The 26,711-nt window shown below is 40.4% G+C and overlaps 1 protein-coding gene across 4 annotated transcripts in view; it reads left to right on the top strand.

Annotated features, from left to right (window-relative positions):
- The window catches only part of Dis3l2 (DIS3 like 3'-5' exoribonuclease 2), a 320,053-nt gene that overhangs the window by 30,610 nt on the left and 262,732 nt on the right, over positions 1–26,711 (top strand). For all 4 annotated transcript variants that reach the window (XM_055616630.1, XM_055616632.1, XM_055616629.1 and 1 more), the window contains exons 2-5: positions 1,375–1,522; positions 2,054–2,211; positions 10,410–10,463; positions 17,260–17,361. In XM_055616630.1, the coding sequence (XP_055472605.1) occupies positions 1,471–1,522; positions 2,054–2,211; positions 10,410–10,463; positions 17,260–17,361 (366 nt within the window). In that variant the 5' untranslated portion in view covers positions 1,375–1,470. The remainder of the gene's footprint in view (positions 1–1,374; positions 1,523–2,053; positions 2,212–10,409; positions 10,464–17,259; positions 17,362–26,711) is intronic.

Below are 26,711 nucleotides of genomic sequence, written 5' to 3'. Positions count from 1 at the left end.
TGTAGACTTCAGTTCTAGCCCTTCCTGTTGTCCCGCCTCATCTTTTCTCCATGAGGTTCAGGTGCTGGTCTTAATTCCATTCGGTTCTGACTTCTGTGCCAAGACAGTTCTTCTAAAAACAACTTTGGTCTATTGTTCTCTTCTGCTCATTCATGCTTCAGAAACTCCCTAGTGCTTTTGAAAAACCCGGCTTGTTTTTCAGACCTTCCAACTTGTTTTAATTTCCTTGCCACTGCCTTCCTCCATATAGGCAGGACGTTAGCCAAATGGAATTAATGTTGCAAGAATCTGCCTGTGTTTTTCTATTTGCATCCTGACTTTTGTTTCCTTTTGCCAGAAGTATGCTTTCCTCACTTCTTAATGTCTTAGTTCTTTCTTAAAAACTTTCCCAAGGTTCTCTCAGATTTCCTGAGCTAGACACACACTGTCCTTCCCATATACAGTTATCCGTACTTTGAAAACCATGGTGCTATCACTTCCCAATGTATATTACTATGGCCGTATGACTTTTTAAACCTAGTGACCTTTGTCTCTATTGTGCTAACTATTGTACATTGCCCATATTTTTTAAATTAATGAATGAGTGCATTTCTGCATTAACCCTCAGATAGCCTAGATTCTTCTCTTTTTTTTCCTATCCCTTTGCTGTTTTGTGAAGATCTCTTTTGTTTCCTTCTTGTATTTGGATAAACTTTATCTTTCAATTCCTTCATATGGCACTAAGTCTGTTGTCTTTGTTTCCTCTCTTCTATGAGTTAATAACAGTTTCGGTTTAAAGAAAACTTTGATCTTTTGGTAAGGCTTTTATGAGGGAAATTTGAGGAATAGAAGATATAGTTCAAAATGACATCTTGATCCATTTTGCGAAGTGGTTGCTTAGCAGGATTTGATAGTTTTCAAGTATAGATTTAACTCTAGGGCTGGTGGCCAATAGAATAAGAAAGTATGGTCATTATCCAGGTGGTGGCCAGGGCCCAGAAGTATGGTCACATAGCCTTAACTTTTCATACCTATTCCATTACAGCTTTTAGATTCCAGATCTTTTTACCATCTTTTAAAACCCCATTTCCTCTGTTTTTTGTGCATTTCAAAAGCTATACAGAATTGCCTGCTTTCTTATTTTCCACTTCATTACCCCATTAGTGGAAACTTTTTAGTTGAAGTACTCCAAAGGAGCAATGTAGTGTATCTGTGAGACCTTGGATAGAAATGCAGCGCAGATGGTATAACTACCCAGGAGAATGTGACACCAGGACCCAGAAGAACACCTTGTTGCCTTTGCCATCTAAGTGCCTCTCAGTACTAAATTTTCAAGGGGACAAAGGAAGCCACAGGTAACTGCACTCTAGTCACCAATTTCTTTTTTTATTTTAGCTCGAGACAACTGAGCTGTTCAAGGCAGGCAGAATTCTGAGCTGAATAGTAGTGGGTCGCTGGATCTGGAGCGAAGAGGCCACCTTGGAACCAGAAATGAACCATCCTGACTACAAGCTGAACCTTCGGCCTCCAGGAACCCCCAGAGGTAGTGAAAAGAAAATGGAGCTTGCCTTAGCCACTGGAGACTTGAAATACAAGTGGGCCAGGTGTGGAGGTGGAGGGAATTCTTTGGACTGAAGGAGGCTAATTCTTTTAATGAATTGTTAAATATTCTCCTGTTTTATTTATTCTAGAATTAGGTATGGTCTTATTGTTTTAGTTGATTGTTGTACAGCCATTTTATTTCTTCCAGAAATGTGATACACTTTTAAAAATTTCTATTTATAAGGGTTTGTATCTACAAGTAACAAAGTAAACCAGACCCATTACTCAGATTTTGCTCCATGCATAGTGTAGTGCTCACTGAGAACTAAGGTGTTAGCTGTTTTATTTATGCTATCGTACCCATTCTTTTCTTCTTGTGACTATTCGAAGCTACCACTGGAAAGGTTCATTCTCTTGCTGGTCTTTAGAGGTAACAAGAGCAACAACAAAGACTAGTGAAGACATAATACCTCCAGTTAGGAAACTAGAGATGTTTAACTGAGGGAAGGTTGATTGCTGCCCATGTTTCTAGGTGTGTCCTCTGCGGTTGGCCCGCATGCTGTTGGTGCTTCGCCAGGTGACAAGAAGTCAAAGAACAAGTCCATGCGAGGGAAGAAAAAGAGCATATTTGAAACCTATATGTCCAAGGAGGATGTCTCAGAAGGCTTGAAGAGAGGAACGCTTATTCAGGTGCTTAAAGCCTACAGGCTATGTATCCCTTGAACCTGGAACAGCAGAAGTCTTATTTTTTAGACTTTCCCTTTCCTGTGCTGTGTGCTTTGACATGGTGCTGGGTTTGGGTTTCTTGACCTATAGTATGTGTAGAGGTGGTAAGTGCCACTAGACTCTCGTAGGCAAGCTTTTGAGAGACTTTGTGGGCTCTCTTGTACAAATGCCACTGTTGCCTAGGAATGTTATACTGGGAGAGATCTACGTGAGCCAGGCCGGGGATTGGTGCAGTCAAGCAAATAAATGTAAGAAAATGAGCTTTCCTGGTGAAGCAGTCAGTATGAGCTGTTAAGACAGAGTGGATGGTGGAGTTGGACTCTACCAATCATTGAATTGTTCAGTGTGCCTGAAGCACATCAATACTGAATGACGGGGGAAAATGGGTAAAGTTGTAGAGGAGACAGTAAACAGTATTTATTAAATGCTTTTAAATTTGTATAATCAATGTTCACAGGCTATTTATTGGTGTCGCTGAACAGATGTTCATTTTTGCATCTATCTTTGAGCCAGAGCACTGCCTGTTAGGAAAGTGCTACAGAGTGAACTTGTGAAACAGTATGGGATAAAGCAGTTTAGGTTTTCTTGGGTGTGACATCCAAGGCAGCTAGTAGGTCATGAGGTTGGAGAAGGAAGCAGGACCATGCCTTCTTTGAATTACTTCTTTGAAGTATTACTGTGTTGTACCTGACTCCCTTAAAATTATTGAGTGAGGGCTGGGGAGATGGTTGTCAGTGAAGTGCTACCACACAGCATGAGAACCTGAGTTTGATCCCCGGTACTCACATGAAAGTGAGGAGTGGTGTGCACCTGGAGTCTGAGTACTGAGGAAACAGGGAGAGGAGAATTCCTGGGGCTTGCTAGCCACCCGCCTACTTCCAGCTTTACTGAGACTCGGTCTTGAAAAGCCAGGCGGAGCGATATTGAGGAAGACCCTCAGTATCCACTGTGGCCTCTTTACACCCATGTCTGTACATGTGCACACACGTGCACACACATGTGCAAATGCTGACTGAGTCCCATCTTCTTTCATTCTGAAAACTCAGAGCCGATTGTTTTGGGCAGAAGATTCGTTCAAACAGGCAGTATCAGCTTCTCTGGATTTTATCACCTTCCATAATTATATGCGGTCCAGAGAACATGTAATTGATATAGACTCTTGATTTAGGCCTTTTTCCTCCTGGATGGCTCTGACAAGAGAATAAAAACCACATTTGGATACTTGTTACTTCATTGATATATTTGCTTACTTCTCATGGTTTGGCATCCATATGCTTCACTTTACCTGTCTTGGCCCTTGTTCCTAGGTGAGGTCTTGATGTGTCTTTCTCATTGCTGTACCCTGCCACCCCTTTCTAGGACTGTGCTATGTTCTGATTATCTTGGACTTCTAGATTTTTCCTCTAAAATCTGTGCTTGCTTGGTGTGGTAGCTTATGCTGCTAGTCCCAGTACTTAGGAGGCAGATTTTTTTGTGAGTTTGAGGTAGCCTGATCTATATAGTCAGTTTTATAGTGAGATCTTGTCTCACAAAACCAAAATCTAAACCATCACCACCAACACCACCAGCACCATTATACCACCACTCTACTACCATAAGCACCACCTCTACCATTACCAGCAGCAGCAGCAGCAGCAGCAGCAGCAGCAGCAGCAGCAGCAGCCGCCGCCAAACCAAAATGAAACTGAGTGTAGGACTCTGCCTAGCCTTTGCCCTTGCTGTCCTGGTGCTTGAGTTGTTTCTTCCCACTGATGTGTGGCACTCATGCTTGCCTTGCCAGTCCCTTGGCTGAGGCTTACTAAACTCACACTGAATAAATATTTCTTTTTACTGGCTGAATAAAGATAAAGTTGCTGCCTTTTGAAGAAGAGTAAGGGGAGTATCAGTCATTAGGACCTGAGAGAAAAGTAGCTTTGAATTTTGATTATAAAAGTACACCTTTATGAGACAGGGTTAGAACAGTGTTCTGCAATTATATTAGTTTTTGTTTCCTTTTAATTTTTGCATTTGAAGTGACTTTTTGTTGTTGTTAACACAAAACAAAAGATCTGATCAGTGTAACAGCTCACATTCCCAGGAGTTTGTAAGTGATTCCTCCTGGCCTATGACATCATAAGCCTGTACAGCCAGAGGCTCTCTCCCCCTCCACCCCCAAATGAGAACAGTTGTTCTCTGCAGATGGGGTGAGGAATGGGTTCCAGATATGAAGTCACTATGAGAAATATACAACATTGTAAATAAGATTTTTCATAGGCAGATAAACAGAGTACATCTGCTTTTGGATAAAAACTTTCTGTGAGTAGCTGGGTAAGGTAAAAAGCTAGGAACAAAATATTTTAATGCCACTGGAGAAAATTAAGTGTATCATCCATACTTAGAAACATCTGTCAACTTTTGTGTTCAGATATAAATATGTCATGACCTCCCTCTTCCTCATCAAAAGAAAAGTCTTTATTGAGAGATAGTAGGGCTCTTAAAAATTAGTGGAACAATATATTATTAGTCCACGTCTTGACAAACATTTGACATTTAATTGTTTTGAAGGAAAGAGGAAACCACAGTGACCAAAGAAACCTCTTTTCTGTATTTGGAAACAGATGCCAACAAAACATGATTCAGTGCATGTGGTTTTCTTAGTAACCAAGTTCTCACATCAGGGTGTCATTCCTCTCTGCACAGGTACAGTATTGGCTGGTTATTATGGGAAGTGCTGTGCAGAGAACATGATGGACATGCCTGGAAGAAGGGTCAGTTTATGGGGATAACCAAGGCAACATGGCCAAGGAAATGGTAAAACTGGCTTTTTCAGAATCCAGATGATACATTGACTAGTAGAAATTTAAAATGAGCCTTCAGAGCTGCTGGAGGCATGATGTCAGGATTCCTTTTGGCATAGAGAATTGGTGAGATGTTTTCAACCCCTGAAAGGCCTTGTTTAAGACAGAGGACATGATGGTCTCATTTCTAGGAATTTTGGTCTTTGTTAAGATTGAGGTCAGGGTTAGAGAGTTGGGTAAGTGGTTAGGAGCACTGGCTGGCTGCTCTTCTAGAGGACACAGGTTCAATTTCCAGCACTCACACAGAAGCTTACAACAATATGTAATTACAGTCCCAGAGGATCTGTCCTCTTTTAGCTCTGACAGCACTGCATGCACACAGTGCACAGAAATACAGCAAAACACCTACACTCACAAAGGAAAAAAGAAAAAAGACTGAGGTCAGCTTGGTGAATTAAAGAGAGGTGGCATTTAGAGTTATGATACCAGGAACAAAGGGAGAACTTCAACTCTGCAGACATTAGGTAATGAACTGAAGAATCATTTCTTGACAGCCTAGTGAATATCAAGCATTGGGGAATGAACACTAGAAAAGACATGGGGTGGTAAGCAAAAATAACTGTAATAATGAAAGAAATTATAGGCTGGCTTATTTTTTAAATTTATTTATTTATTTATTCACTTTACATTTTGATCATAGGCCCTTCCCTCCTCTCTTCCTGGTCCCACCATCCCTTCCTCTTCCCCCACCTCTCCTTACCTACTCCTTAGAAAGGGGAGGCCCCCCTCAAGCCATCCCAGCTCATCAAGTCACATCATAAACTGAGTGCAGCCTCTTCCTCTGTGGCTTCTCAAGGCAGCCTTGCCAGGGGGAAGTGATCAAATAGCAGGCCACAGAGTCCATGCCAGCAACATTCCCCACTCCTTTTATTAGGGAATACACATGAAGCCTGAGCTGCTCATAGGCTGCATCTATGTAGGGGCCTAGGTCCAATCCATACGTGGTCCTTGGTTGGTGCTTCAGTCTCAGCAAGTCCCTCTTGAGCCTGGTTACTTGGCTCTGGTGGTCTAATTGTGGAGCTCCTGTCCCCTCCAGGTCCTTCTGTCCTTCCCTCAACTTTTCCACAAGACTCCCTATGTTTGGCTGTGAGTCTCAGCATCTGCTGGGTGGAACTTCTTAGAGGACAGCTCTGCTAGGCTTCTGTCTGCAAGCATAGCAGAGTATCGTTAGAGGCTGGGTCACTGTTCAGAGAGAAAGATGAAGGAGCCACTGCACATAGTGTAGTTAGGGAAGGCCTCTGTGATTATCCTGTAGGGGAGACCTGAAGGGCAAGAGTGGGCCAGCCATTTCAGCCTCAGGAAAAGATTATAGGTAGAAAGATCAGCCAGTGGAAGAACAGCAAGCAGAAGACTTGGGTGTTTTTGAGGATTAAGAAAGAAGCAGTCTTGTTTGGCCTCAGTGGGAGAGGATGTGCTTAGTCCTGCTGTGACTTGATGTACCAGAATGGGTTCGTACCCATAGGGGGTCTCCCCTTCTCTGAGAAGAAGGGGAGGAGCAGCTGGGGATGAAACTGGGAGGAGAGGGGGAAGGGAGCTTCCATCAGGCTGTAAAGTGATTAAATAAATGGGAATAAAAGGAAGAAGCCACTTTTTGAGACATACAGGAGCAAAAGGAGAGTTAGGCAGCAATCCGGAACCAAGACTGTGTTAGCAGTTTCATTTGAAGAACAATGGGAAGTTACCAAATGCTAATATGTAGGAAGAACACAGTCCATTTAGCATCTTAAAAATGTCTATAGATGTCTGTTGTGAGATGAGTATACCTGAATAGAAGCTGGAAGTCCACTAGATAAGAAAATATGGAGACATGAAAAGAGAGAAAAAGGCGGTGGCAGTGAGGAAACACATGCATGGTTGTAGAGCTAGAGCTGACACAGCATGTTGATGATTGTATGGGGACAGGGAGGCAAAAGGAGGAATCTCGGATGGCCCATAAACATCTGAGTGGATCAGGTGAGCCTGATCTTGCTGTTCGTCACGATAAGGAAGACAGAATTGGAAATGTGTTGATTTGGGGATGTGTAAATGTGTGAGGGGCCGTGGTGATGACTGTAGCAAAGAGGCAGTTGGGAGCTTGGATTCTGGAGCCAGCCTTTCCAAACTATTGTCTCTGCCTCAGCCACCTCATCTATAACAAATGAAGAAAATAGTATCTATGTCATAGTTGTGGTTAAAATAGTTAAAATAGTTCATAGCTAATTTAAATTAGCTGATTTAATTTAAATTAGTTCATTAGCTCTTAAAAGTTCATGGCCTTTGTTCTGCACATGTAAGTGGTATTTGAGATTGTTTTTAATTACTGTCAGGGGATCATCTGTAATTCAACTGAGGTGAAGGTAGCTGTCTACAGTTGTACATGTTAAGATTATTTTTCAAGAAAATCTGGAAACATTTTTACGTGTGAAATTCCTTAGTTTTAAGTGTTTTCAAACATATTTTAAGCCAGCTAAAATGTATCTGTGATTGCCAAGTTAGAATAATTTGACCATATTTGTGTTATTTTTCTACAGTACCATTCTGATCCTTGGGTGTAGGCAAGGAGAAGACAGATAGCTGGGGTCAGTTGAAAAGTAGGCCTTATTGATTGTGTGTAAGAGGAAGTAGGGACCCAAGGCTGAAGGTTTGTGAAGCTAAGAGATGGATAATGGCAGGCAAAGACTACTAGTTGGCCAAGGAAGGGAATAACTGTAGTTGAAGGATGGTGATTAGTAAATTTTTGGGCTGTGGTATGGAGGTCTTAGTGAAACTGAAGTATTATTGGAATGCCCATGATAAGTAGGAAAGAAGAAGAGCAGACTCCAGTTAGAAAGAGTAATGCCAGACTTTTTGTGTTTGGAAGTAGTGTGATGGCAGGATATGGGCAGTGGCACGGTAGCTGGGATGATTAGAGATGAAGGTATCTTGAGTGATTAGTCATTGATGTGGATTCAAAGTTTCTAAATGTTTATAGGAATTGGCATAGAAGGGCAGGCAATGACACTTGAGCCAAACCATTAGGGAATTAGTACAATGATCAGGAAATTAGAAGGCAGCTGTACCAAGTCTAGCAAGAGCTATGACATGAACTTCAAAAGGGGTTTTGAGAAATAATATAGGAACAAACTATTTGAAATCTGCAATGGGGAAACAGTCCTCACCATCCTTGAGATGTTCTCTTTGACAGCACCCAAAGAAATCAATGACATTAGGGCAGGGCCAGGTTCTGATTTGTTAAGAAGTTGCAGAAACATTTAGAAGAGGATGGCTAATACACAGGATCCTCATTGGTCAAGCTCAGGGCTGGAAAAGTTTGAAAAGGAGGAAAGGATAGGGGATGGGGTGAGACTATGGAAAGACAGAAACACAGGCCTTTGCCTCTTCTGGGTAAGACTGATCCTTTGCTGGGTGAGCCTTTTAGCTGGTGGATGGTTTCTTGACAGGCTGCACTGTTGCTGTCTTCTGTCAGGCTGTAGGAACAGCTCTGCTCTGCCGAGGACCCAGGTGGAGTTGCCTGTTTCTACATGGATCTCTTCTCCTTGTGATCTGTTCCTGACATTAGTTTTTAAGTAAACTTTCCGTATGCTAATCTGAAGCAAAACTTCCACCCTACCCTCTATGCTTTTATCTGTTGGGAGGTTTGGGAATAGAGAATCAAGTCTCAAGAGCTTCCTGGTCCTTTTAATCTTTTGCTTTTAAGTCGAGCAGACTTGAACAGTATGTCTCTTTCCTGGCATCCCAGCCTTAGGGTGCAACTAAAGGCACACTCAAACCAAGAGGCTAACCCTTTCTGAACTGAAATATGATAGAAGAATAAGAATTTATGAAAAAAGCTTAGAAAAAGGTGTCTGAAGTCAGAAAATGGAATGCTTAAAAATACTGTTTACTGAAGCCTTTTCCTCTCAAAACTGTTTGTTATTCCCTATTGAAGTCTCATCATTGTACGTAGTGCCTGTCAAACTATTTGTCATGAAATATTTGTTGAGTGTGTGAGTGTTTAAAAAAATTATAAGTATTTCCCTCTTTCCTTCAAGAAGAAACAGTTGCTTTAGAAGTGATTGTGCTTCAGCACTCTTAACCAAGAAAGCCTGAGGCAGCTTTGTCAGCCTGTCTCCTGGGCCCTGGTCTGTAACTCAGCAGAGTGTGGCTGGTGGAGATGAGTACTGGACCTCTCCGCCTGCTCTTCTTGCACTGCACCTCCACCGCCCTTCCCTTCTGGCTTGCGTTCACCTTGAGCTCCTCCATTCGGACTGTCCACCGTCTCCGAACCTTTCATGGTGTCCTGGCTGGAAGTGTGCTGTAGCTGTAACAGCGTTCCCCACATTTGCTTCCCCAGGAACTATGCTTAGTTAGTATTTAGCACCCTATGTGGTCTCTTTGGGGGTTTGACCAGAATCAGTGTCTGACAAATGGTTAAGGACTGAGCGATCATCTGGGATAGTCTAATTGCTATGTTAAGATGTGCACCATAGCATGAAAATTTGTAATTTACACACAAGTGAAAGAAATAAGGTATTTTCCATTTAATTTTATGCCTTCAACTATCTTATGAATTATGTGCCTTTGAGTCATTCGTTTTAGTGGGAAAAGTTATTTAAACACTTTCTCAAGTTATCATTTTAGTCGTGTTGTTAGAAGACCAGGTCTTCCCTGCATGTGCTCCAGTGGCCTGTGAATGCAGCTGTACTCTGGGGAAGTTATGGCTTCCTGAAAAGATCCACAGCACAGAGCTGCTGTGGATAACTACCCCCACCAGCACCCCTGAACATAAATAGACTCAGGCCTTGACTCGGTGCTGGAATCATATGAAGTTGAAGGCAGACTGGGTGGCCTAGCTGTGGGAGCCAGCGCTGCCGTTTGCATTGAGAGCTGGCTATGAGCCGTTTGGAATTATTAACTCATTCGGCTCTGCAGAGGAGCCAGAGTGCATGCAGTTAGAGAGCAGCTTGAAAAATAGTTCCAGAAACGTGCCATTGTGTGTGTCACTTTGAGAGCAAAACAAAACAACAACAAAAAAAGCCTGCTAATGTGCATACTCTCTAGATAGCCTTGTTAAAGTCAAGGTTAACTGTGAAGACCGGTAGTTGTCATGTCCTGCTCTTTCCAAGTATTGTTATTTCTTATCACTGCCATCACAGCAGGACATTAGTCTGAGTTGGAACCTGGCGTTTCACACGCCAACCTCAGTCAGTTTTCATGCATTTAACCCATAGTTCTCATATATCTAACTTGTTTTCAGAATCAAAATTATTTAAGAACTTTTTATTAGAGAATAAAGTACACAGGAAAAATCATAAATACCCAGCTAGTTAAATTTTTCACAGATTTTTGTTTTGTCTTGTTTTAAAGGGTGTATTGAGAATCAATCCAAAGAAGTTTCATGAAGCCTTCATTCCTTCTCCGGTAAGTTTATTAACTTTATAATAAACTTAATGTCATAGTGAATATTTTAGATGTGCTCTGAACTTGAAATCATATACTTTAAAAAATAAAACCAAAGAGTAGTAAAACAAAGTTGAGATTTGTTTCAAATTTAAATAAGTAAAATTTGCCTTTGGTTCACTACCCCTTCTGCCAGTCTTAAAATCAAATGCCAAATGAGAGGGATGACATTTGTTCTGAGGCTGTGGAAAGCAGCTGGACCCAAGCAGACTACCCGCCAGTTCATGTAATTGGATGCTTTTGGTTTATAGCTTAAAGGATTTATAGGTTTTTCCACTGATTTAACTTAATCTATCCTAAACAAATATGCTATCTACTTTCGTTCTACTGCATGAGCTAATCTGAACATTTGTCCAAAAAAAATGTGTAATGCTTTTTTGTCAGTTTCTCACTTCACTTTCATGCAGGTGATAGGCCTTTGGACAAGGCTTTTTACTGTTTGGTTTTAAGACTGTTTCTTGTATTCATGACTCATTTTAAGAGCTTTTCTCTGGTTAAAATAGTTCCACACCGATAAGTAGTTAGCAGCAGGTCTATGTAGAAGGAGCCTTGGCTGTGCAAAGCTGGGAGAGCGATATTCTTGAGTTCCGGCCTAACTTTTTTAGGATATTGTAATGGATGACATATATATATATATGTATGTATGTATATATATGTATATAATATGTATATTTTACAGTGGAAGAGACCATAGGGGTAACTTCTGCTTATAGAAGAAAAATATGATACAAACATTGCAGTTAACATATTTCATTTGCTGAATGGCGAGTTTAATAATCTGCCCTGTTTTTCAAAGATAATTCTGTTATTACTATTGTTTTTTTATATTAATATTACTACTACTACTATTGTAACCTTATCATCTACTCTTAAGCTCTGCTCAGTTTCTTTTTCTCTTTCCCATCAGAAATCAAGGATTCATATTTACTTCCAAGTTCAAGGTTTACCATTACATTAGGGAAAAGACATCTCTGACATTCATTGTTTTCTCTGAGTCATATTCTCTTCCTTGCACAAGACATGTTTATCTGTATTCTGACTTATAAGGTAGCCACTCTGAAGTGGTGTTTCACCTCAGGGATAGCTCTGTTATGCAGTAAGTGTGTACAGTGTGAGTTATGTAAGTGTCAGATAGTGGAGTTTGCAAGAAGGTGCCATGTGCATGTTAGAATCAAGATTAGCTGCCTCAATACTTTCTGTATAACCAATGTTTCTCACATTAGAAAGATGATTCTTTTTTTTTGTAGCATCCAGTTGGAGGAGTTTTTGTGTATGAAAAACAGTGGTTTTCAAGCATGGAAATCTGACTTAATGGAGTAAGGAACTCATTCCATGAGAGATCTATGCCCTAAGCAGAGGTCAGGCCTCTCATCCACTTTGTAGATGTTTGCTTTTGCTGGCTGGGATGATAAGGGGGACTGAAGCATTTTGAAGATTTTAGCTTTTATTTTTTCTAAGTGTCCGGTCTTGAATTCCCCTAAGTTAAATCTGTTAGGTCAGCACTTAACAAATGTGAACAAATGGGTGGAAGAGACACATGTTTCAAATATATAAAAAAAGGTATGGATTGGGGGCTGGAGAGATGGCTAAGAATGGCACGTGCTGCTCTTTCAGAGGATTCAAGTTCTGTTCCTAGTGACCACATCACAAGCACCTGCCATTTCAGCTCCAGGGGATTTTATGCTTTGTGAATACTGCAATTAGGTGTACAGTATCATCGCCTGTACTTAATTTAAAACAATAAAGATAAGGCTATAAATCAAAGTAGCAGTCTGTTAAGCAAAATGTATTTCATGGGTTGGAGATTGCCTGGTGGTTAAGAGCACTTGCTCTCCCATAGGATGAACATCTGGATCCCAGCACCCATGCTAGGTGCCTCACAAGGCCCTATAACTCTGGCTCCAGGGAATCTGATTCCCTTTTCTGGCCTTGTTGGATACCTACATGCACATATAGGTGTACCTTTACATACACGTAAATAAAAATAGTATTAAAATATGTTTTATGACAAATACACCTCTGTGTGTACCCATGTTTGCTTATGTGTCAAATTTATATTTCTTGGAGCTTTGGGTTGACTGTTAACCTGTGTTCTGCCCTCTTCTTTCTCAAGCCTGATTCCTGAATCCTCTTGGTTCCTTTACATTTAACCAGGGTTCTTGCATGTGCATATATGGCTATCTTATCCTATAGGTCTGGGTTTTATATCCATGTTTCTTAGCAATACTGCCCCTTAACTTGTATGAATACAGTGGTGCCACCTAGGTGGTTGGGCCAATTTCAGGGGAACACATTCTTTTGGGTCTTAGAATTCCTTGTTAGATGGGGGGGGGAGTATGGAACTTACTTAGGGTCCTGAAAATTCATATTCTTTACTTTGTAAGTATTGTGTGTGTATGCCTTAGTCTAGTTGGTTAAAGAAAAGCTAGGAAGCAAAAGCAAAACATACCAATGTCTCAGAGAGTCACAGTTGTTTTCCTATTTGAAACTATTTTTCTGACATTCTATTTAGAAAGTTTCAGATATATGCAGTATGAGTTTTTTTTCTATGCTTCATTTTTTCTTTTTATTTAGAATATAATGGGATAGTCACATTCTCTCAGAAAGATAAAGACTACTAAATGCACCTCTTAGGAAGATTGGCTGCAGAAGCTGCTCATCGAGGCCAGATTGTAGGTGAATATAGTTAGTCTAATTTTGGGCATTAGAATAGTTCTGCAGTCTTGTTTGGGGACTCTTGTTCAGTTTCAGTTTTTAGAGGCATCATGGAAAGGAATTGACAAGGACAGAAGTAAAATGCAGTAGTGTGGCTTTCTGGCTAAGTGTAGTTGATGTCAAGGACAAACTTCTGTGAACTGCAGAGTATCCACTGGTAGATTAGAAAGTAGGGTGCTGGGGCTTGAATGCTTACCTGTCAGACAGAGGGGTATAGAAAGAGCCTCTCCTCTGACCGTAGGATGTAGAAAGATCTCCGTATTTGTAATATGAAGAATTGATTGAGTACCATCTGTTTGTCACAAGTTCAAAATTCTAATGTTTTGGAGAGGAAAACAAGGAGCTTCGATTAGATTAGGTTTATTCTTACTCTTAGATTGTTTACTTAGTGTTGGTGCCACATGAGAACATCCACCTAAACCAGTGGGCCAACTCTTCATCGTCAGGTGTAAAAGAATATTTTGTGTTGAGGGAACTTGACTTGGAATTATTACTATTTCTATTGGTAGAAAGTAGATTTTTGTTTTCTTATAGCAGATCCCAAATATATGAAATGAGTCACATATATCTACCTGCTAGAATATTGGAATCCTTGGCAAAAGTAAAATACAAAGTGAATATGAAAAGAATTAACCTTTAAGCAAACTAAATAGATGATAGATAATATTATAATATCTTTTTACCCTATTTGAGATAAAGAAAAGAAATGGATGGCTTTTTGTTGTTTCTGTCCTGGATTATATTAGTCTAAGAAGCTCTGTGATTTGTGTCTTGTCATGGGAGGCACCCTTTATCCAGCTGTGGAATTTTTTTCTGGTCCAAAAGAACCTCTTATTCCACCAATAGAGGATACTCACTTCGACCATTATGACATTGTTGTGTTCTCTTCTCTCACTGTCTTTTTTTTTTTTTTTTTTTTTAGCTAGATATTTCCACACTCCTTTTATTTTTTTTCTGTGGATGTTCATCATTCACTTCCTGTCTCCTTTCTTCCTCATCTCCCTTTCCCCCCTCCTTTTTAGATATTCTTTCTGATATTCTTTCTATTTGCGTAAGGCAAGCCTTCTAGCATCCAAGTGAAGTTGTATGGGCTTAAAAACTAGTTAAGAGGAATAGTACTGAGCAGTTAGTTCCCAAGTTTAGTGTTTTTTGTTTTGTTTTTCAAGACAGGGTTTCTCTGTTTAGCCTTGGCTGTCCTAAAACTCTCTCTGTAGACCAGGCTGGCCTCAGAACTCAAGAGATGCTCCTGCCTCTGCCTCCAGAGTGCAGGGATTAAAGGCACCTCCCGCTTAAGTTTAGTATCTTTAAAATGATACATTTGGCTGTAAATACAGGTTTTTGAGTGACCCAAGGAATTGTTAGTGATAGAACAGCAGAGGTTGTGTCAGGTTCTACTCTTCTTTTCTTAGTATCTGAGACAGTCCTAACAGTTTACTCTTTTGCTCCCTGAGCTGCCAAAGGATGAGTGCAGCTGCTTGCTGAGGAGGCATTGCACTGCTTAGGTTTCAGTACACAAGAGCGGGTTAGGATGACCCCTGAGCGGCTCTCTTTTGCAGAGGGCGGTTCATAAGATCATGGTGCTTTAGATACATTGCAGAAGGCGATGATTGATGGTGATGGGTCACACTTTTGCTGTTCATGGTCTGTTTACCAGTCATCTCTGTTTCTCTGAGAAGCTCATCACAAGGTCAAGCTGCTGTGATTCTTTGTGGCTAACACAGTAGCTGTTCCTTAGGGACTAGGGTGGGGTCAGGTTTGGCAAAGTGTAGGCCACAGCTGCCAGCCATCACAGATTGGAAATTGAACAGAAATTCTGTTTTAAAATACCTCAAATTTGTATGTAACTGGGAACTATAAAACATGCTGAGTGGCTGAAATCTCCCTCCTATGTTTTTTTGAGTTGGGGTTGGTGATTTTGGAATGGCAGTTTTAACTAACTAGAAATTTATAGCAATCAGTTATTTGAATGCTAAATCTTAGCAGTATGGAGTTGTCTCTATTACAAAAAGAGTGGCTTGCCAAACACTTTTGCTGTCAGCTCCTATAAGCGAAGCCAACATTTAACTTCTCTTCTAGTCTCTGAGAAGGAGCCCGTAAGTATGACTTGGAAGACTAAAGAAGAACACATATTTATTGATGACACATTTTTCTCCTGGCCTCTGACCCCCCAAAAGTTGGTTTTTCCTTAGATATTTCTTGCATTTACTGATTTTATCAAGAAAACTCTGGAAACCATTAGGTTTTGAAATGGTTGTCCTGGAGTTTGGTGCACAGTCTACTACTTAACATGGGTGTTTCTGACTGTGAGCCTGGGAGTAATTTAAGGTGTCAGTGCCTCACATTCATGGTCCAGAGCTTACTCTGCTCTGAAGTCAGGGGAGAGGAGTTTTGAGGATGCTTTATGAATCTCATTCTCTTTTTTTTTTAGAATTTTATATATGAATATTGTATTTAAATTATTTCCTTTCCCTTTCATTCCTCCAACTGCTCCTGAGTCTCCTCACTACTTCTCAATTTCATAACCTTGTATATATTTTGTATTTATATACACATATATGTGTACATATAAATGTATAAATACAACTTGATGGTGTTGGTTTTATGTGTATGCGTTTAGAGTGTTAGGAAACCGATTAGGAGATTCATCAGCTAGGAAGGCTGATTTTCCCTCTCCCAGCAGTTATTAATTGCCTTTAGCTCTTCCTTGAGGGGTGTGGTCTTGTGAATTTTTCCTTATCCATGTTGGCATGGCAATTGCTGTCATCATTGTGCATTTTTTAAAATGTAACCACATTGTTGAGCTTTTATTTTGCAGCTTTCTTATCATATATAGAAGACACTATCTTGCAGCAGACACCTTGGTCCTTTGGCACTTACGGTCTTTCTATTTACTCTTCTACCATGTTCCTTGAGCCTTAGGTACAGGGCCTATGTTTTAGATGTGCCTGCCTCTTGACCAATTGTGAGTTTCCGTAATGGTCCCTGTCTGCTACAAAAAGAAGCTTCTTTGATGAGGGCTGAGAGCTATACTTAACATGTAGATAGAAGGAAAATATGTAGAACGCAGTGAGGAAATTTACTGTTTTAGGTATATAGAAGTAGTACGCTCTCTTCTAGGGTCCCTGGCCTCACCAGCCATCAGTAGTTGTCAAGGTTTATAGTATCAGGTATAAATTCCTTTCTATTGAATAGGATTTAAATTCAGTTAGATTGCTGTTGGTTACCCCAAAGATAGAGTGCCACTATCACACCTTTGATGTTATCTTGTGGTTCTGGTCAGTGTTGTTGTTCATGGGCATTACAGTTGGGTTGGAGTATTGATTTTGCTTTTATCCATAGCACCTCCCAGTACTATGAAAGCTAATTCTCAGGGAGGAGGCTTCTAGCCAGATCCAAATCTATTCCTCCAAGTCCTGTGTCAGAAGTATATGGTATGCTTAGCAACAGGGATTGACCTTCAATTTCCAGGAGTCAACTTAGGGCAACAGGAATAGCATATGTTATTTTGAAGGTCTTTTGGACTCCCCTGACCATCAACTCAAAAGGAGGTTTCCTGTTCCTGGCACTGAGGTTTTAAATACGTTTCTTTATGGAATCATATTATTTTTCATGTTTACTTACAATTATATGTAAGTGTGTTTACATATGTATGTGTTAAATTAATTTCAAGTTCTTGTTCCTTTCTTCTCTCTCTGCTTTCTTTCTTTGGTTTTTCTTTTTTCCAATCTAAAGCGCATTTTAGTAATTGGAGTCTACAGTCTTAGTTTTTCTTCTTTGTGTGCTTTTCTTTGATTTTGTCTGCTGTTAGTGGATCTCTTTAAGTAGTTGGTGATTTTAGCACGTGCTAGTCTGTTCTTAGATTTGCATTGCCATTTCTTTTTATCAGAAGAGACTTAGTTCCCTTTAGAGTTGTTTGAGGCTATGGAGCAGTGTTCTTGTTAAGATAGCAGACAGATTCAGAGTATAAACACTTTTAAGGAAATACATTTTGGTTCCAGGCCTTGATATGTTGACTGTTCCTTTGTTTCTTCCTCCAACTTAGGATGGTGATCGGGACATTTTTATTGATGGAGTTGTTGCTCGTAACAGAGCCTTAAATGGGGACCTTGTGGTTGTAAAACTGCTTCCTGAGGACCAGTGGAAGGTGAGTTTAATTTTCCTTTTCTTATTATTTTCTTCATAGGGTATTGTGTACTCTATGATGTACTTAAGTATCATGTGTGTGTGTCTCTGTATATGTATGAGCACACATGTACATGTGGGTTATAGGCCCCTTGGGCCCCAAGGTGAAACTGAGTGTTGCTTTTGAATAAGGCTACTGAATGTGATTTGAAGTATTCTGCTCTCTTTTTCCAGTCCATCTACCTTGTTAGAGTCTTGCATTGATTTATGATAGTCTTTGGATAAGGAAAATTCTTTTAAGGAGTTGTCAAGCTTGAGATCATTTATTAATTTTCTACACCCTAAGCTGTGAGAGCTGGGACAACAATTCTGCAGAAATGATAGTATTCTTTTTAGGTCTTTGCTACCTGTGCTGGAACACACAGCAATACGTATTTAGTACTGAGATTAAAGGCATGTGCCAGCAAGCCTGGATCTAGAGGATTGACTTTGTGAATCCCTGTGTGCTAGAGCTTGAGAAGCAATAAAGAGTTTGCAAACTAGGTAGCACCCTGCAGTCAGTGCAGTTCAGGCTTTGTAGATAAACCTGTTTGTTTCCTTTTACAGTTAGTATGTAAAAATGGAAGAAACCAAACCTGAAACCATCCTGGCTCTTGTGTGAACTTTGAATTATAGTGGGGACAAGTTGCATGTTACAGATAGCCAGTGTAGAGGCTGAGACTTGGTCATGACAGTTAAAGTGAAGAGAAGTTGGCATGTGAAAGTAGAGCAGATAGGAATTGAAGTCAAATTTGAGGGACAGGACAAGGCAGAAAGGGGAGCCAAAGAGACATGTTAAATTTTGTGTTTAAGCAAATTGAATATGATGATGTCATTAGCTGAAAGGAAAATAGGGAGGAAGAGCATGTTTTGCTATAAAAGTCACCAGTTTTGCCTGATCTTATTAATATTTTTCTTTTTAGATATATTATTGGAAAAAAAAAACCCAAAAATGTTAGTACCCTAAATGGTCTCACTTACTGGCAAACTGCACTAAACATCTAAAGAAGAAATAGTCCTTGTCTTATACAAGGAGCTACCCTGGCCTTTCATTTTATGAGGCCACCATCGTGAAATACCAGAGTGGGAAACAGCATACGAGGTCTACAGATGAAGGCACCTCATCACACAGGTGGACAGCCATCCAACACAGTATTAGCAGTGAGACTCCAGAAGCATGTATATCAGAACAGAGCATGAGTACATGGTGCTTGTCTTTATATGTAAATCATTATAGCTTGTCATTTACCAAACTAAATCTGATGCCATATTTTAATCATGTATCAGTCAGTAGAAACAGAAGATACATTTGATAAAATCCCACAACCATTCACAGTAAAACTTTGCAGCAAACTGTGAATAGTGGTCATGTTATGAACTGAGAACACAGAATGTGTAGAAGGCATTAGAGCAATGTCATTCCTAGTGGTGAAAGGCTCTGCCCTGAAAATTGAGGAGGAAGTAGGAATGCCCATGGCATCCTGCTTTAGTGGGGTAGGACAGAGTCTCACTGTGTAGCCCAGATCAGCACTGAACTCAGGATTCTCCTGCCCTATTCTCCTGAGTACTAGAATAGAGAGTTCTGGGATGTAGGCATCTGCCACCAAGCCTGCCTTCTCTACATTGTTTTGGAGATTAAAGCCAGTACCAAAAGGAAGTAGGAAATAAATTATTTTATGATCTTTTAAAAAATTATATATATATATATTCTTTTTCTTTTTATTTTTATTCTTTTTCTTTTTATTCTTCTCTCATGTAATATATCCTGATTGCAACCTCCCTTGCTTCTCCTCCCAACACTGACTGGATAGCCAGGATCTGGAAGCTAGATGGCTCACAGACCTAGGGTATAATCAAGCACAACTGACAAAAATTGTTTTTATTATCTTCCTACTTGGTTTTTTTTCTATGTAGAAAGCCCTAATGAATCTATTGAAAAAGATCCTAGAAGAAGTGGGTTTTCAAGGTTGGGGGACAGAAGGTTTATAGAAAATATCATTTATTTGTACTTCTACGTCGTGCATTAAAAATAGAAAATTAAAATTTTTCTGAAAATGCCATTTATAATAGGATAAAATATGGCATAATTAGGGAGAAACTTGACCAAAAATATAGGCAGTGTACACTAAATGCTCTCTAAAGCATTAGAGAGAGAAGTTAAGAACTCAGTGAATGGTGAGAATATAAGAGTCATCTTGTTAAGATTCCAGTTCTTTTCAAACAGGTCAAACTGATCCAGGGCACTGCCCTTCTCCATTATCAGCAGACTTTTTATAGAATTTACAAGCAGTTTTTCAGATCTATGTGGAACAGTGAAACATCTAGAAGAGCCAAAGGACAAAATTGGAGACACAGCACCCTTGATTGCAAGACCTTTGCTATAGCTCCTGTAACCAAGGCCAGGTGTACTGTTAGCATTGAGGTGGAGACGCAGATAAGTGGAATGAAATAAAGAACTCAGAAATAGGCTCATACATTTTGACTGTTTTCCCATGAACTGCTACAGTAATTCAGTGGGAAAGGGATCTTTTTCCAACAAATGTTCTGTGCTAGTTTTATAGACATAGAAAAATAAATGAACTTTATCCCTTATTGTATACAGGGATTAAAACAGGCCCAGAGGTGCCTTGGGAAGCCGAGGCAGGAGTATTTTAGGGTAGAGGCCTGACTGGCCTACAGAATGAGTATATAAGCTGTCACGGATTGAAGATGAAAACTCTAAGGGCTAAGGAAGGAGCTCAGCTGTAAGGAGCCCATCTGTAATTGGCTCTTGATGCAGTCTGCACCATGGTGAAAATAGGGACTGGCAAATAGAAGGAACCAGTAGCTTGAGATGAGTCAGCTCCAAATTTTTATGTAAAAATGCCAATTTTCTAGAAGAAAACTGAGTCAAAAATTTTATATTTCCAGATTTTAGACATCAGATTTGGCCAATATTTCTTAACTGTCACAAAAGAAACTGAAAAGTGTAATAAAAAGGCAATAAATTTGATTTCATCAAGATCATACAGTTTGCTAGTCCATAGCCACTTTTTTAAAAATGAAGAGATAGGCCATAGATGAGGGGAAAGATTGTAAAAAAATATTATCTGATTATGGACTTTGATTTGTAATATAAAGAAACATTAATTCAATAATAGCTCAATTACAAAATATATTAAAGATTTGAACAGTTTCACTAAAGATATATGATGGCAAACATGGGAAAAGATATTCAATGACATAATTTGTCATTAAGGAAATACAAATAAAAGACATTTAATGACATAATTTGTCATTAAGGAAATACAAAGTAAAATCACAAGATCCACTAGATCCATTACAATAGCTAAAGTTAAAAAGATTGCCCATGTGTGGGTGTGGGTATAGAGTAACTAGTACTGTTGATAGGGAAAAAATGAACAGTCACTTTGGAAAGGAGTTTGGTAGTTTCTTAAAAAGTTCAGCATATGACTAATATATGATCCAGCATTCCATTCTTGGTTGTTTGCCTTAGTGAAATGAAATTATTGCTACATAAAGTCTTATAAATGAAGTCTTATACACAGATGTTGGTTTAACTCCAAGGTGGAAACAAATATGCATCATTATGTGAATGAGTAAACTGAATGGAATGGTATGTCCATGTAATGGAACACAAGTCAGTAGTAAGGACAGAAAATGACTGACATGTGTCACAAGATAAACAGATTTCAGAACAATCATGGTGAGTAAAAGGAGATAGGCAAAAAGAGCATACCCTGTGAGTTGATGTGTATAAAAATCTAGAAACACAACCTATGAATAATGACAAAAAAAAAAAAATAGTGGTTGCTTAGCGTGGGACTAGGAGAAGTGCATAATATGTTCATTAGTCTGTGTGGGACTGTTGATTGCATGTGTATTTCAGGACTCGTCACTTTGTACTTTTAGTATACGTACTTTATTATGTGTTAATTTTATGTCAATAATGTAAAAATACTGGAAATAAACAGGTGTTTGCATAAATGAATTTGGAGTTCCAGGAAGAGATGGAAACTAGACATGTATTTTTGGGAGTCAGCAGCATTTACATGCTGTTTATAGCAGCAATGGAAGATGGCTTACCTAGCGTCACAGCTAAAGAAGGGGAGAACCCTGAAACTAAGTTCTTGTGTGAGCCGCCATTTAGAGATTAGGTGAGGTCAGCAGAGAGGGCCCACATCCCTGTCATATGGGGACAGAACCATGATAGCCAGGTTACACTTGGTGTAGATAAGGGGCTGATGCCATCTGAGGATGGAGGGAGCAGATGGCAGTGAAATGGAGTCAGCCAACTTAGGCTCTTGTAGTCCATCAGTCTGTGTAGACAAGAGGGCGTGCTTTTATTGTCTTTTTTTTTTTTTTTTTTTTTTTTGAGATAGTGTCTTTTTGGGTTAGCCCAGGTTGCCTTCAATGTCTCTATCCTCCTCTCTTGGCCTTCTGAGTCCTAGGATTATCTACATGTGGTTTTGAATATACCTTGTTTGCTTCTACTAATCTCTTTTGGCTGGCTGGCAGGATGAAGCTTAGTGGAGAGTCAGCAAGAAAGAGGAGAGTTTCAGGAATTTCAGTAGTATTTGTCTTCAGAAGTATAAGGAGCAGCCGAGCCCAAAGAGGGCAGAACCAGAGACATTTCATGCAAGGGCCTACCTAGTGTAAGCCGAAATAGGCTTTGTGTCCTTCCACTGTGGGGCTGCCATGTTTAAAAACAAGACAGCAGCAAAGCTCTGAAAGTGCAGAAGACTCTTTGTGTTCTCTGCTACTCCTCTTGGAACCCATCACCAGTCCATATTACAGAGGGAAATATTCCAGGGGCTAGAATGAGCTGTGGCATCTTGCAAGTCAAAAGAATAAGGGTCCCAGAACCTTGAGTACTCAGTGCTGGTCTCAGTCATTGAGTTAGCATGCAACATAGACAAACCTCTGACTTACAAGGGCCAGAGGCCACTGGAGCCCCTGTGGCTTTGGAGACTGCCTCTTACCTGGAAGGTAGTGTAGTTATCTTGTTAAGAGGCAAAGCAACCACTGTCCTTTGTGGGACTGAGCAACTCTAGAGGTTAGCGGCAGCTGGGTAGTGGGAACTCTGAAGTATTGGCAGACCATGTAGTGTCTGGGATTCTGGAGAGGAGGTGGTACTCAGCAGAGGCTTGCAAGCTGAGAACTGTTATGTCTTGTCTTTGAGAAAGATGAAAGGGAGAATGTCAGACCTTACACCTGGGCTGGTCTTTAGCCTGCAGATTATTTACGCGGGGATTTTGATAAATAAAACTCTTATTCAGTAGGGCCTAGGTGGTACCCCAAATTGTGCATTTCTAGTAAGATCCCAGGTCATGTTGATTCTCTTGTTTGGAGAGCCATACCTTGAGTAAAAGACTTACTCTGAGCAGCAGATGGGAGTTATTGGTCCTTGGATCTGAGCTGTTTGGAGGGGAGATAGTTGAGTGAGAACTGTGATATTAACAGTTATGGGTGGGTCACTGAGTCCCAGGTAGATCTTTGTGCCCTCTGTCTTTTGGTAGCAACCCAATGAACAGAGATTTACATGGAGAGTCATGGACTTGACTGGTAAGGGGCTTCCTTTTCTTGTAATTGCTGACAAGGGCTGGTCTATGTAGGCCCATAGAGGCTACATTCATGAGGGACAGTTTTGATGTGTACATGTATTTCCTTAGCTTTTGGAAGCCTGACATTCGGAGGTCCTTCTGGCTGCTTATTCTGTGTCTCTGGGACTCTCATGTGTCCTCACAGGGGCTGCTGACACTGGCTTTGGTTCTTTTCATTTCAGCTCCATTAGGCATATCTCTCAGGCTTCATTAGTTGATGTATTTCACAGCATCTCAGTTTGAAGGGCTTGTAGATCTATTTGCTGTGACCTATCTGTGCCAATTGTTGGTGACAGAATCAAACTAGAGAGAAGAGAATATTCAGACTCTCACTAGAAATCCCTGACATGTATAATATAGGCACCTCAAAGCATGCTGTCCAGTTATCTTACAGGTTTGTTCGTATAAAAACATGTTGTTATCAAAGGAATTTCTAGGCAGTGGTGTACATGAATGTGATTTAATTGGATTATTTGTCTTTGCTTCTTTGTGTTTGCTGTGTTCACTCTCTTGGGTATGTAAACTACACTGCCTTTAGGGTTTCTAGAAAAAAAAAAAAAACAACAACAGTTCTTTAGTCATAGTAGTAAATAGTCAATTTATTTCACAGCATGCTTTTTGGCAAAACAGATAGCTATAAAAGTATCAAGCTGTGAGGCAATAACAAAAATAATTTACTCTTACATAACAATTTTAATTTCAGAATTCTTTCACATTTTTAGTGTTTGTATATAATAAACATCTACTGAAGGGTGTTTGAGGGACAAATGATAGTTCCTTTACATTGCCCGTTGAGGAACTAAGAAACTGAGAGTGTGGTTTGAACAGAGTTTTGAGCAGAGCCAGGGGTACAATCAGGATCTCTTGACTTGGTGTACTTTTCCCTCAGGTATTCATAGGGTGATGGTGGTGGGCACCATGCTCAAGCGTTGATCCTGTTTCTTCTTGGCGCTGCACTGGGTAACCGGTGGCTTCTTCCATTTATCCTGCCCTGGGCTAGATCCTGGAGATATAAACAGAATAGGTCCCAGGTTTGTCCTTAGGGAGCTTGTGGGCTGGTTGGAAGGGGATGGAAATAATTATGGTAAGGTTTACAGCATGGAAAGAAATACACATCATTATTTGAGTAGCAAACTCTCTGAGACAGTTGGGGAAGGTGGCATAAAGGTTACATTAGAATTCAGGGTTGAGGGATGAGAGCTTTTGTTTTGTTTTATTCCAGGAAGAGAATGCTTTGTCAGGAGAGGGTTACAGAAACTTCAGATTTCAGAGAAGAACATGTGGGTTGAACTGGAGGCTAAATGAAGTCCCTCTACTGACTCTCCCAGACATGAGGAAGAAAAGGGGGTTCTACCTGCTCTCAAGACCCTTCTCTCCATGGAAACAGTGTCCCTGGCAGCTCATGCAGTCCCATGAGATACTGCTTTGATTAGAAATGACTTTTTGCTAGGGGTGGAGAGATGACTTAATTGGTAATATGCTTGTTACACAAGCCCAGAGACCTGAGTTTGTATCCTCAGCACCCACAAAAAAACCAGGTGCAACAGTGTACGTCGGTAACCCCAGTGCTGTGGGGGCATTGGGGGTGGGGTGGCGGCAGCAGAGGTACAGATGAGAGTGCTCATTGGCCAGCCTGCCTAGCTGAAATGTCAAACTCCAGCTTAATCTAGAGAACCTGTCTTAGAAAGTAAGGTGAAGGGCTGGATGTGATGGGGCCCGTCTTTAATCCTAGCAGGTGGGAGGCAGATCTTTTCAGTTTGAGCTCAGCCTGGTTTACATAGTGAGTTCCTGGACAGCTAACACTACATAGAGAGACACTGTCCCCAGAATGAAGAACAGCAACAAAATCATAAGGTGGGAAGGGCTAGAGGAAGGCGTCTGACGTTGACCTTTATCGCTCACATTGGTGCCCACCAGCAGGCCCACCCTCCTAGACATAAGTATAACACACACACACACACACACACACACACACACACACACACACACGTAAAAATATTTGTTTGTTATTTTCTTGATTTTTATCTTGATTTTTCTGTCTCTTCTCATCCTTTTTTCAATTAAAAAATTTGTCTTTCATAATTGTTATGCAGTCGTTCTTCATCTTGTGTGTGTGTGTGTGTGTGTGTGTGTGTGTGTGTGTGTGTGTGGTGGAGGCCAGAAGACAACTTCAGATGTCAGTGCTTGTCTTTCTGTCTTGTTTGAGGCGGGGTCTCTTCACCACTTTATAAGCCTGGTTGGCTGGCTGGAGAATGTGTGGAGATTCTCTTGTCTCTGACTCCCATCTTTCCTTAGACTCTCCATGGGCTTACAGATGCCTGTGTTCCTGAGAGTGGCTTTTGAATCTTATTTACATTAGTATATATGGCTTCTGGGGATCCAAACTCAGGTTGTCAGGTTTGCACAATAAGCACTTTTACCCACGGAGCCATCTTTCTGGCCTTCTGTCCATCTTTTAGACCATAATTAACTTTATCCTGTTACTTTCCTTCTCTTAATATCCCAATGTAGTATACTACAAAGAGACATATAAGCCTGCTGACTGTGAACACTTTCTGTGTGCTCTAGCAGCAGGTACTGTGTTTGGGGTTTCATTATTCTTTAGTATGGTGTTATCGCTCTCTCAGTTTTATGAATGAGAAAAATCGGGCTTATACATCTTACTATAATTAACTCGTTTAGTATAATTAAAAAGTAACAGTTAGATTCAGATTCATGTCTCCCGATTTTATCATCTCATTGCTATTTGTTAATCCAGGAATATCAATGAAGGAGTTGTTTGATCTGTAGACATATATTGTCTGGTGTTATACAATTAGCATGGATTTAGAAAATCACAGTATATGTTTTAGCATTAGATATCATCTTAAGTTGCCACCATGAGTAATGAAGTTGACTTTATCTCTCAGTTGGAATGTCTGAACCCTAGTGTCAGCCTCAGGAAACATGTGGGAAAGATTACTTAGAACTCTAGTAGCTGTGCTAGCACTAGGAGGTATGGCTCTCAGGGTTTGGTGGAGGAGCTGTAGGTGATGGGCGTTGGAGCTTTGCCAGGTGCCCGAGAGCCTGCCTGACTAAAGCAAGAGCTAGAGTGCACTGGTCAGAGCAGCCAAAGGGGTGGTAGACTAGATGCCATCCTGGCTCAGTGGCAGCAGATCGCAAGTGACACAGACACATTCTCAAAGGGCAAATAGGCAGTTGTCAGGTAGGAAGTGGTAGGTTCCAGGGGAGATTCCCAGAGATGTGCCACTTACTACGGAATGTTTGTGGCAGTCACTGGGCTTGGAGTGACAGGGCATCACACACAGGGAACACAGTGTAAAGCCGAAGGAGAACTGGAGAGGCAGAATTTGGGAATTTTTGTTTACAGCAAAGGAGGCTTGGGGGACAGGACTCAGCTTTGCTGTCTTGGCTCTGAGAGGTGGGTTGAAAAGGAAGCTCTTTTATGGGCTTAACTGAGAACTGAGGTGAGTAGCCTAGTTGATGTAGCATAATAGTCAGCTCTGAGAAAACTAGAGTAAAGGAGGCTGACAAGGTCGTATGAAAATTAGACTCAATCAGATAAAAGAGTGTGAAGTTTTTACTCACTAAGACTTAGACTTTTTCTTTTCTTTTCTTTTCTTTCTTCCTTCTGTCCCTCCCTCCCTCCTTGGTTTTCTTTCTTTCTTTCTTTCTTTCTTTCTTTCTTCTTCTTCTTCTTCTTCTTCTTCTTCTTCTTCTTCTTCTTCTT

The sequence above is a fragment of the Psammomys obesus genome, unplaced genomic scaffold (assembly GCF_907164565.1).
Source record: "Psammomys obesus unplaced genomic scaffold, mPsaObe1.curated_primary_1811, whole genome shotgun sequence".
Classification (NCBI taxonomy): Eukaryota; Metazoa; Chordata; class Mammalia; order Rodentia; family Muridae; genus Psammomys; species Psammomys obesus.
This window is presented reverse-complemented; position numbering and strand designations above follow the sequence as displayed.